Genomic DNA, 11,781 nt, shown 5'->3' on the forward strand with positions numbered 1-11,781 from the left:
CTTCTTTTTCCCTGGTGCTGGTTGAGAGTCATGGCGACTAGCCCTCTGTAGCATGTAATGAATGACACTTGCGGTTCTGGATGCTATAGATTCGTGGTTCGTTGATGGTTGTGCCGTGCCATTGTGATGTGCGTCAAGTGTGAGGTGGGATGAATGGGTGGCGTGAGGGACATGACAACATGTCACATTTTGAGGGACCATTCGAGGTATGTGGCTCACTATGTTCACATATATTTGCCATTCTTCTACATATGCATCTTGTATTGATCATTGCTATAAACCATGCATCCTCATCCCTCTCGTGTCTTCAGATCATATACGTATGCCTCACCTACGGAGCAGGCGTGGCCGTAGGCAGACAGGCGCAGGCGCTCGAGGCCCGCGCGATGGCGTCACCGGCGCAATTCTTGACGGCGTGGGACGGCAGGGCGGCGACATCGCGGACGGGCCGGCTGAGGAAGTCGTCGCAGAACTCGCGCGACTCGGCGAGGCGGCCGGGGACCGAGGTGGCGCGGAAGGAACGCAGGCAGTTGTCGGCGTTGCAGACGGGGGCCCGCGGGCAGTCGGTGCCGGTGAGCTTGACGGTCCAGGCGCCGCGCTCGATCGAGTTGATGAAGACGTAGCCCGACTTGAAGTAGGCGTAGCTGGACCAGGTGCCGAGGAACTCGACGTCGCCGCCGCCGGGGAGGTCGTCGTCCTCCGGGTAGAGGGTCGAACCAGGCGACCTCGCAGACGGAGGCGCCGGTGGGGTCGCGAGGGATGGAGCTGACGTCGAAGACACGGAGGCCGGCTCCGTAGTTGGACTGGTAGTTGAGGCCGTCAATGACGTACTGGTTGTGGTCGATGGCCTTGGTCTTGGACTTGTAGAGGCCCGTCTGCTTGGGCTTCTCGAGGTCGCGAATGTCCCAGATGTACGTGACGGGGAAGCCGTCGGCGGCGGGACCGCGGGCGCGGACCTCGTCGAGCTCGTCGTCCATGACGAGGTACTCCTGGTTCTTGGGGTCGAGCACCCAGCCCTGGTGCGTGTAGGCCGCGCCCTCGTAGCTGATGCGCGAGATGATGTTGGTCACGTTGGCCTTGTTGGTCACGTCGTAGATGGTCAGCGTGTCCTCGTTGTAGCCGTAGCAGATGTCACGGCCCTCGTAGCGCTTGTCGGGGCCGTGGTACACCATGCACTGGGCGTCGTGGACGTACCCGTCGCCGGCCGCGCAGCCCAGGGACTTGGGGTTCGTGGGGTCGGTTAGGTCGAAGAAGTTGAGACCACTGCGGCAGTTGGGGTCAGTGCGAGGCTGCGAGCCGACGGCGGCGAAGTAGTTCAGCTCCTCGTTGACGACAATGTTGTGCTGGTTGCCGCGGGGCATGAGGGCGTTGGTCCAGGCGGCCAGGTCGTTCCTGGGGTGGAAGACGACGGGGTTGGCAGGGTCAATGGTCAGCAGCTTGTGCATGTCGAAGATCTGCACGCCGTGGCCAGGCGCCTCGGAGCCAATGATCATGTAGTGCTTGTAGGACCGGATCTCACGCCACTCGGAAGGGGTCGTCACCTGGGGCAGGCGGCCGAGGTAAGGTCATGCGGCCGTCCTTGCCAATCTCGATAAAAGGACAGTGCCGTCGTACTGACCGACGGCGACAAACTCACGGTCGTCGTCCCGAGGTCCAGCCCCATGAGGAGGATCCTTCGGCGCCGGGGCTGCCGAGAGCAATGTGAGGAAGGAAGTGGACGAGGTCGACGTTGTTGCACCTGAAAGTGTTGTGGCGATCCCCGACGATGGCCTCCGCCCAGCCGTTGACGCACTTGGTGGCGTTGAGTTCCGGGTACTGCTCGCTCTTGAAGATGCCAGACTCTCTCGCCGTCTTCCAGAAGTTCTGTGTCCCTCTTGTTAGAGGATCCATGCGAGATACGGGTTTCGAAAAAAGGAGACTCACCATCTTTCTGTCCATGACGGCCTTGTGGACAAGGCCCGAGTCGTAAAGCTCGGCGGCGACAGCCTCATTGACGGCTACCTCTTTGGCCAGGGCCGAAGAGGCAAGCAGGGCAAGGGAGCCCAGGTAGCTGGCGGCGCGCACCATGGTGATGAAACGTAGGACGGAATCGGAAGGATAGGGACGGGCTTCAGAGGAGGGTGCGAAGCGTGCTCGTGAAGACTGCTCCGTCTCGTCGTAAGAGGCCAGAGAGACGCGGTCCTCTATATATAGGTTGCGCGTCGTCGAGACCTCATCCAAGACAGAAGACGAGGATCGACAGGTCCGCCTGCCCAACAACCCCTAGGGTGACGGCAGGACAGGTCAGACTGCACATTCCACAGACCCCGCCCTTGTGAGCTCACATCTGAGCAGGCGAGGCAAACTGCCAAGGTCTGCGGGGCTATCAAGGCCTCTCAATTGTCCTGGTAGTTCCGGGGAAGAGGGTTGTAACTTGTTGTAGCGCCTGGGCGACTTGTTCGTCCTTCCAAAAGGGAACACGAAGCGCGTCGAGGCTAGTCGCCTCCATAGCTCGACTGGAGACCCAGGTGTCCTATCGACGATAATGACATGGCCGTTCAAGGTGCCATTGGCCAACCAAAAGGTGTCTGGAGGGGACGGCATGCTCAAACAAGAAGGTCCCAAGACGTGGTCATAGTCGTCGTGGTGCTTGGCAAGAGCACAGCCATTAGTGATTGCTTTTAAGCGGCCGAGGTCTTGGCGGAGGGGTCTAGCAAGGGGGACCATGTTGCCTCATGCTGGAGAGAAGAGGGTCAGCCCGCAAGTACCGTGTTCTTGTCTGGCCCAAGCAGATTCTCTCTCAGTGCGATCGCTCAGATTTCGATCAGCCGCATTGCGAGGGTCATACAACTGATGCAGACCATGGACGGTTCCGAAACTAGATGCCAGATATGTTCCTCCCCCTATCCATGCCAAGAAGAGGTTCACTGTATCCTGAAGAAAGCGGGTCTCCCCAGGAAGAGATGGCCCAGCTTCCGCATTCGTACAGTCTGTCTTCTTGTGGCGCTTCCAGAAGCCTGGTGTCATGCTGACCAGCAATGACCATGGCTGGTGGCTTTCAGGCTGGCCGAGTGCCATGCATCGAGGGCTGCAGCGTGCATACGAGGCTATCGAGGTATTTGTCTTGGCAACCCATCGTCGTTGACTCGTGGTATTGGGCATGCTTTGGTCGAAGCGATTCGTGTTGACGGCGGCGTTCATGATGCAAGCCATGCTGGCTCTGGTCATGCTTCAGATGCCAGCGACGAGTCGGCGGACACCAGCAGTTCAGGGTCGTCACACGCTGGAACGAAGGAATCGTCGAAGGTGTCTCGGATATGGAGCATTGTTCGGACACCGATCTAGTCGAGGATAGCAACAAAACGAGAAGAGATGCATGGCGTTAAGAAGGCAAGGCCAGTCCAGAAGGTTTAGAAACCTCTTGGATAGGTATCTAGGTACCCAAGCCAGGCGGGGCCTTCCCGCTCTACATTCTAGGTACAGTGCCAATCAAGATGAAGTGCCGCAGCTCGGCTCGAAGCGCAGCGGAACCCGGAACCTTATCGATGGACCGTTACAAGGCACATGGGGACAATACGGGATGGCCATTGCGCACTGCGAGCTAGAGACAGCTCGCTCAACCTTATCGACTAGTACGAGTCGCGTTTTCCCCATGCACCTGTACCACGTTCGATTTCACCGTCAGGCGAGGCTGGTCGCCGAGGCCGGCCACACGGCTTGCTAGGGTTGATGGGGAAGGAGGTCGCTCACGTCCCCATATTTGACCTGATCCATGCTGAAAGCTCGCGCCATGTAGTTCCTTGGCTTTTGAAGGAGTTTCGGGGCAATGGGTCACCGGCGCTCATCGACAGTCTCTGCTGTGCTTGACCAGGAGCATGGTCCCGAGAGATGTGTCATTGAGCACAGTCATTTGGACGGAGCAGAATGGATGGTTTACATGGTCCGATGTGGAAGCCTCGCGCATATCAGCTGTGCTCAATCAGAGGTCTGTCGACAAGGGCGTCGAGCAGATCAAAAGCTCGAGGCGCGACATAGACTGATAGACTGTCGAAACTTCCACGTCGGTTGCCTTTACACCCGGAGAAATCCTTTCCATGTTGCACATCTTCGGCAGGATGATGTGAGGTTTCATTGCACGACGCACACCAAAGGCTCTCTCGAATCGTGGCCAAATCTTTGTGGATCTGCCTACGAAACGCATGCTAGCTGATCGGAGTTGATGACAAGCCATGTTGAACAAAATGCACAGCAGAAAGTCTACTCAATCCACATTCCTGGTTCCATCTCTCCACTCCAACATCTCACCATCAATGTCCTTGCCCCCCCCCGCACAGGAAACGCGGGGTATATGGGCAACTGATGTCGTGACAGAAGTCAGAATCACCTGCATAGGTAGCTACCAGCTTTTCCCACTGATATGCTTGGGAACAAACAGGACTCGGACGTTTGCCTGACTAAAGTCCTTCTGTTGCGTCGAAATGCTCGATCCCGTCAGAAGTCGCCGTTCGGGTTTCCCGGCCTCGGACACGATGCCCGGATATCCCGATCATCGGTGTGGGGCACTTCCGGCCGCCGAAGGTCGAGAGTCTCGCATCCCTCCGCCAAGGGTAGCACATTATTGAGCTACCTCGGGGTATGTTTCAAGCGAAGCTGTGACCCGTAGACCATATCATATAGACGTATCTGCGGGCTGCAACTTTCGAATCACTGCTTCCAGAAGAATGAGCCATCATGTCGACAGCCCCCCAGTCTACGGCGTGTCCGAGGGCCACAGTGAATATTACATCACAGTCGCCGCTTGACCTGACGGATTCTGCCTTTACTCTCTCAAACCAAAAGGGAACCGGTAACATTGAAGTCATCTTCGACTATGGCCGCTGCGAAGGCGGCATCCCTGTTTTTCACATCAAGTCGGCTTCGGGACCCGAGCCAACGGTTCCCTTCCGAGTCACGTACAGCGAGACGCGGGCTGGCATTGACCACGAGAAAGGTTTGACTGCCCCATCGCGCCCCCTTCAAAGAGCACATAAGAGTTGTGTTTATTAAGTCTGTTTTCAGGCGATGGACCCTTCTTTCTCTTCTCCAACGCCATGGACAGCTACAGGAGCTGCCTACATGATGCGAGGCGGGGGACTGAGCCCCATATGGTAGAAGCGCGCCATACTCAATACTCCCAACGGTATCAGAAGGTCTCACTCGTTGTTCCGGAAACATCTATCACGTTTTCATCCATCGGCTTTCGCAAAGTGCGCGCCGAGACGCCCGTACCGAGCACTTTTCGCTGTTCCGACGAAAGCCTGAACAGCATATGGACAGATGGGGTGCGCACCGTCGACATGTGTACCGTTCGCCAAGGGGAGACACGGCCAGCGTGGGACGTCACAGCGGACGGAACGCATGTATTTGCCGGCCACTGGGCTCCCTGTCGTCAGGGTACTGAATGGACCGACAAGATTGTCGAGTTCGAGGTGACGATTGGCCGTGTTGGAGCTAGTTGGGGGGTTCATATGGTTGCCAACGGTCTGGTTCTCTGCCTCGATGCTGACGAGAGGAAACTCGAGGCCTTTGAAGGACTCTCAAATCAGTCCTCGATGATGCCCGTGGTTCCAAGAGGGAGTTGGCCATTGCCTGCCGATATGAAGTTGTCCGGTTGGCTGGCCGTCCGCACCATCGTTAAGGAAGGCACAGTCACTATTGTCATTGAAAATAAGCAGGTGGCTGAGATCAAAGACGTGCAGATCAGAGGTATGCTCTCCGGCGGCAAGATGAATACCGGATCCGTTGCGTTCGGGGGGCCTGAGGGCTGGCTTTCGATGTACAGAAACCTGACCGTCTCGGACCTGGACGGTGAGAAGCTTTACAAAAACAGCATGCAGGCACCCGAAGCCGCGGCTGTGTTTGCTGATTTCCAGGTCGGCACGAATCAACTGGCCTGCACAGTTGATGGGGCCAAACGGGACCGGGCATGCTTCGGAGGCGACGTCTTCGTCATGGGCCGCTCGCTGGCGTATTCAACGGTCGACTTTGAGGCCTGGAGGGGCTCCATTAGACTGCTCGTGAGCCACCAGACAGCCGAAGGCTACCTGGGGAACCTCTGCCCGATCCAGACGCCAGAGCATAGAGACGAGGGCCCGCCTCCGTCTTATGCTTTCTATTCCCTCACTTATGCTTTACTTTTGGTGGTCTCCATCAAGGACTACTGGATGCACTCGGGAGAGCGGGAAGCAGTTGAGTCTTGCTTCCAGAAACTGGAGAAGCTGATTCACTATGCGGACAAGTTCACCAACGCGGCAGGCCTCATCGAAGCACCTCCCCACCTGCAGAGTAAGTTCATATTCATCTGCGAAACCTCAAACAAATCGACTGACTTGAGTACAGTGACCTGGTTTCCAATGGGCGGCCCGGTATTTGGTGTATCCTCGAGCCTCAATATTGCCTACTACGACGCCCTTTTATCCATGGCCACCATGTCCCAAAACGAACTTTCCCGTCCCTGGTACTTGTCCAGAGCCAGCACGTTGAAACGAGCAATGGCTGAGCTTCTCTGGGATGACGAGCTCGGTATCCTCCGAATGGGTGCGTCGCTGCCCGCAGACGGGTTCAGTCAGGACGTCAACGCCTACGCGCTCACAAAGGCCATCGTGCCCCCTCACCCGAGACTCATCGAACGCCTGTCTTCACCCTCCGGAGATCTTCCTGCCGCTTTCCAGGACCTCGGCCACTGGGGCGAGTTTGGGGTCGCCAGTCCCTACGCATCTGGATTTGCCGTCGAAGCGCTCTTCGCCCAGGGCAAGGCCCGGCGCGCCGTGGATCTGCTCCGGGCGGTCTGGCATCCCATGTCCGACTCGACGGGTCCCAACTACTCGGGAGCGCACTGGGAAGCAATGAAACTCGACGGCTCGCCACTGATGCACGACGTCTCGCTGGCGCACGGGTGGGCCACGTGGCCCGTTCATCTCTTGCCCAGATACGTCGCCGGCTTGTACCCGCTAACTCCCGGATGGAAGGACATTGGTGTCGAGCCTGTGCTGGCCGCCCTGAGCTTTGTCGAATGCTCCATCGCCACGCCTGCGGGCGAGGTGCGCGTGTCTGTGGTGCAGCAGGAGGACAGGTCAAGCGGGACGCTCTCTGTGACCATCCCCGCGCATTCTAGAGCCGTCGTCAAGCTGCCCAAAGGCTGGGCTTTGGAAGGGTCGCAGGAAATAGCAGGAGACGGTCGGGCCGTGACACGTTCTTTTCATAAGCTGTGATGACAGGGCATCGGATCTGCATGGCAGGCTCTTCATATAATGTGAGATGCTGAGCACCGGTTGTCGCTCGCATGTCAATCGAAGATCACACATCAAGAGTTGGCCGAGTGAGGCGAGTTCCAGGGTGCAACCGAGTTGGTCGTCGACAGCACGTTGTCGGCGCCACATCTCTATCGCTTTCTCTAAACATTAAACATTTGCATAGTGTATCCATAATTCCGATACCCCTCATCTTAGACCTGCTCGACCTGTCGAACCTCTTGGACTTCTTGGACGACCTGTACTTCGGGGCCTTCTATCTTCTTCACCTTCCGGCCCTCCCACCATGACATGAGCCCAGCCGCCATGGCTACACCACAGCCAAGTGCAATGAACGTGCCCGTCGCCCAGGACTACACGACAAGGATCAGCGACAGGAAAATAGATTCCCATAAAGGGGCGTACTCACCGGACGATCGAACCGATTGTATCCCCACATGAAGCCGCACAGCACAGCCTGCAGAAACGTGTTGAGCACCATCATCCAGATGGTGAAGCCAAGCTTCCAGAGGGGCGTCGGTGGCGCCCTCTTGCCGGTGAACGTGCTGGCGATGTCGGACGAGTCCTCGTCCACAACGATACCGTCGCCTCCATCCCCGGCAGCCCACGCGGGCGGCGCGAAACCAGGACTTGTTCTGGTTCGCCAACTTCCGCATGGCGGTTTGCTTTTTGAAGTTGACGGCCCTGATGTAGTAATACAGGTCGCGGAACCGCCACGGGGCCCGGGCCGAAACCCGTGACGCAGAAGAGGGCGTTGAGATCTGGCTGGAAATCTCGAGCCAGATCTTGCGCGGCGAGTTGTCGGCATCGGCAGACGGGTGGTCATCGCAGGAGCGGCCTTGAGCAAGAGGAAGAAGAGCATGGCGCCCCATGCCTGTGCATCGTCAGCGAAGGCGTGTCAGTAGGGAGTCCTAGAGAGTACGCACCACAATGTTGAGGCCATAGATGGTGATCAGGAAGCCTGACGGTGTGATGAAGAATTTCCAGAAGGCTTTGAGTCCGTTCATGATGGTCGGCCCCCACTTGGCCTTCTCCTGTGTCGTGCGCATTTCGTGAAGACTTTTGCGTCGCTTGAGGTCCTGGCGGGGTGGTTCGGGGGCGCCTTGGGTGTTGGTGATCTCCTCGGGGGCGTCGAGGACGCCGTGGGCCGCGGTGACGTCGTTGTACCGGGTGTCCATGGGGTCCACCTCGGGGATGGGTTCGGGGCTTGTCTCCTGCTGACCAGGGCCGAAGCCGGATTGGCGTCTGGTGACCCAGCTGCTGACCAAGGCGAGTTCGCCGTCGGGCTCCTCCCGGGCGACGCGGGTTGAGTGGCCTTGTGCGTTGAAGGCGATGTGGTCGCCGCCGAGCTCAGGATCGCGCAGCTCTGTCAGATTTGGTGCCTGAGCGATTGCTGTGCCGGTAGCTTGCCACATGCCCAGCTGGGGGTTTGCGTTGATCAGCGAAATGGAAGCACCGCGAACGCGACCGACGAGACTTCGGTTGCTTGTGCTTGTGGTACCTATGGTGCCTGTGCCTGTCGCGGATCTCTCGGGTGGGCCGGGACGGCCGGCACTTGTTGCGTCGTCGGTCGTCGGTCTCCTGACAGGACTGAAAGCAGCTGGTTCCGCCATGATGATGGGACCCCGTGGACTGCCAAGTATGCTGTATTCTTTCGGGAATTGACGGGGAGGAAAGAAAAAAGCCCAGAAAGCAAGACCAAGGTGACCCCAGGGTCCCGGGGGGTTTTTTTGGAAAGGGAGGAGGGGGGATGCGAGTGCTAAAGTAGAATTGGCGTCTCAGGGTCGTGGGTGGCATGACTTGCCGTCGCATACCAGCGTGCGCACCGGGGCCAGCACCGGGACCAGCACCAGCACCAGCACCAGCACCAGCACCAGCGCCAGCACCAGCCGCCTGAGACCCGTTTTTGCCTCTATGGGTAGGCAGTTGGCCGGGACCCCGGGGCGCCCTTGCTCCCGCAACCATTTATCAGGTCATGCTCATCGGAATGGAAGTCTCGACCCCTGGACTGACGCTTGCGCCTGCCAACTGCCAAGCCCAACTCAACCCGCGCGGTTTCCCTCGTTGTCTTTGGCACTTGGGCACTGGCGAAACCGAGGCGCGGTCTCGGTCTCGGTGCGCGGCAAGCAAGGTAGGTGCGCCTCTCGGAACGGCTGGCTCCTGCTCCCATAATGTGACTAAGCGCACTGCAGTTTCCGTCTCCTGCCTGCAGCTGAAGCTTGCCGGACCAGGGGCGAGAAGGGGACTTCTTTCCTACCTATCCACGGCGCGCGCCGGCCACTCCCTGTCTGCCGTGACTGATTGACCCGCCCCGACGTCATTTCAATGGACGCCAATCACCAAACTCCCATCGTACAAAGTACAAGCCTCCGAGAATGTCAAGGATGCTCAAAAGCTTGCCCCAGGGCAGCGAACCAACCATTCGTCCCGTGCCCCGCCGCCTAGGCCCGTGCCCTGAATCAGCACACAGCCACTAGTCAACTACCATCTCTAGGTGCCTTGCGCTATCCACCCGGTGCCGACCGAATGCGGTTTGGATGCAAACTCTGGTGGCCGGCTTACTCGGACACGGCCATTACAGCCCATCCGTCATCATTCTGATATGAACTTTCACTGCCAGCTGAATGATTGCGTTGCTTGCATTGTCCACGGCGAGTTTCCTTTCCACAGCCCGCGGTGACCAACTTTGTCCGTCCTCGGCATTAACCCACGATCCCCCCCCCGCGCCGTGCCGGCCAAAACCCACAGCCATCGTCATTCATCAATCAACATTGTGTACTTCATCCACCGCGCTTTTTCGTCCCAGTACCAGACACACATATACGACACACCACGCGCCCACAAGCCCCATTCTGCTGGCACGAACCTGACAGCAACGCTGCGACAAACGCTGGCAAGTCGCCATGGCCCTCAATCGCATCTCGTCACGAGGCCTTGGCCACATCGCCCTCGACGATGCCAACGCCAACCCAACCACATCTAGCAACGTCGGCAACGATGGCCGCGTCAACGTTCAGTTTCACGCGAGCCCCAAGATGCTTGCCGGATGGGTCTCGCGGTTTCAAGGCAACTTTTGCGATCGTCCACCACCCAGACACCCGCCAAAAGTCCGGAAGGGGAGCTACATACCCTTTGACGACGACGACGAATCCCACTGCCCGCGCCTGCCTCTGTGTATTGCCATCCACATTGTCGGGTCTCGAGGCGATGTTCAACCTTTCATCCCCATTGCCCAGCTCCTCAAATCAACCTATGGCCATCGCGTACGCATCTGCACGCACCCCGTCTTCAAAGACTTTGTCGAGTCCAATGGCGTGGAATTCTTCAGCATTGGCGGTGATCCCGAAGCTCTCATGGCCTACATGGTGAAGAACCCGGGTCTGCTGCCCAGCCGCGAGAGCATGCGAGCCGGCGACATCAGCAAGAGGCGCGCCGAAATGTCCGAGATCATCAACGGCGGCTGGCGCAGCTGCATCGAGGCTGGCAACGGCATGAGCAAACAGCCCCTCAGGGCGGCGAACGTGCCCGACCCAAAAGATCTCTTCATCGCCGACGCCATCATTGCCAACCCGCCCTCCATGGCGCACATTCATTGCGCCGAGAAGCTCGGCATCCCGCTGCACATGGTCTTCACCATGCCGTGGTCGCCGACCGAGGCCTTCCACCACCCGCTGGCCGCCATGAACTATGGTGAATCCGACGCCAAGTCCGCCAACTACCTCTCCTTCATGGTCATGGAGCTTCTGACGTGGCAGGGGTAAGTTGCGGTCCCCCAGAGTACGCATCGGACCGTGCACTAACCGTGACAGCCTCGGGGACATCATCAACAAGTTCCGCATGCAGACGCTGCACCTGGACCCCATCAGCCCGATGTGGGGTTGCAACCTGTTGCCACGCCACCGCGTTCCGTTCACCTACCTCTGGACCGAGAGTCTGATTCCCAAGCCCGACGACTGGGACTCGCACATCAAGATTACGGGCTTCTCCTTCCTGCCCATGGCCAGCAAGTACACACCCCCCGACGACCTGGTGGCCTTCCTCCAAGATGGGCCAGCCCCTATCTACATCGGCTTCGGCTCCATCGTCGTCGACGACCCCCAAGCCCTGACGCGTCTCATCTTCGAGGCCGTCAGGCAAGCGGGTGTTCGCGCCATCGTGTCCAAGGGCTGGGGTGGTGTCGGCGCCGGGGATGTGCCGCCCAACGTCTATCTCATCGGCAACTGCCCTCACGACTGGCTCTTCCAACGCGTCTCAGCTGTGGTCCATCACGGCGGCGCCGGCACCACGGCGGCTGGCATCGCGGCCGGCCGACCGACGGTTGTTGTCCCGTTCTTCGGCGACCAGCCGTTCTGGGGCAAGATGATTGCGCGCGCCGGAGCCGGCCCGACCCCTGTGCCGTTCAAGGCCATGACGGCAGAGACCCTCGCTGCGAGCATCACGTTCGCCCTCCAGCCCGAGTGCAGGTCGCCGCCGAAGTCATGGCCGAGCACATTCTGGAAGAGGAAGGCGCCGG

The 11,781-nt window shown here is 58.8% G+C and overlaps 4 protein-coding genes across 4 annotated transcripts in view; 2 read left to right on the forward strand and 2 right to left on the reverse strand.

Annotated features, from left to right (window-relative positions):
• Positions 1 to 331: 331 nt before the first annotated feature.
• VDBG_03499 (conserved hypothetical protein) lies at positions 332 to 2,067 on the reverse strand (the record flags this gene model as incomplete). The annotated part of the gene is made up of 4 exons (XM_003005500.1): positions 332 to 697; positions 771 to 1,541; positions 1,637 to 1,687; positions 1,924 to 2,067. 4 exons carry the CDS (start codon positions 2,065 to 2,067, stop codon positions 332 to 334), a joined length of 1,332 nt encoding a protein of 443 aa, XP_003005546.1.
• A 2,643-nt stretch (positions 2,068 to 4,710) lies between these two features.
• Positions 4,711 to 7,229, forward strand: VDBG_03500 (bacterial alpha-L-rhamnosidase domain-containing protein; the record flags this gene model as incomplete). The annotated part of the gene is made up of 3 exons (XM_003005501.1): positions 4,711 to 4,969; positions 5,038 to 6,303; positions 6,358 to 7,229. 3 exons carry the CDS (start codon positions 4,711 to 4,713, stop codon positions 7,227 to 7,229), a joined length of 2,397 nt encoding a protein of 798 aa, XP_003005547.1.
• Positions 7,230 to 7,635: 406 nt separating this feature from the next.
• Positions 7,636 to 8,881, reverse strand: VDBG_03501 (conserved hypothetical protein; the record flags this gene model as incomplete). Its single annotated transcript, XM_003005502.1, has 2 exons — positions 7,636 to 8,142; positions 8,195 to 8,881. 2 exons carry the CDS (start codon positions 8,879 to 8,881, stop codon positions 7,636 to 7,638), a joined length of 1,194 nt encoding a protein of 397 aa, XP_003005548.1.
• Positions 8,882 to 10,171: 1,290 nt separating this feature from the next.
• Positions 10,172 to 11,781, forward strand: part of VDBG_03502 (CHIP6) — a gene marked incomplete at both ends in the record, with an annotated part of 2,813 nt that continues 1,203 nt past the window's right edge. Inside the window, 2 exons of the mRNA XM_003005503.1 lie at positions 10,172 to 11,025; positions 11,078 to 11,743. Coding sequence (XP_003005549.1) covers positions 10,172 to 11,025; positions 11,078 to 11,743 — 1,520 coding nt within the window. The remainder of the gene's footprint in view (positions 11,026 to 11,077; positions 11,744 to 11,781) is intronic.

The sequence above is a fragment of the Verticillium alfalfae genome, genomic scaffold (genome assembly GCF_000150825.1).
Source record: "Verticillium alfalfae VaMs.102 supercont1.4 genomic scaffold, whole genome shotgun sequence".
NCBI lineage: Eukaryota > Fungi > Ascomycota > Sordariomycetes > Glomerellales > Plectosphaerellaceae > Verticillium > Verticillium alfalfae.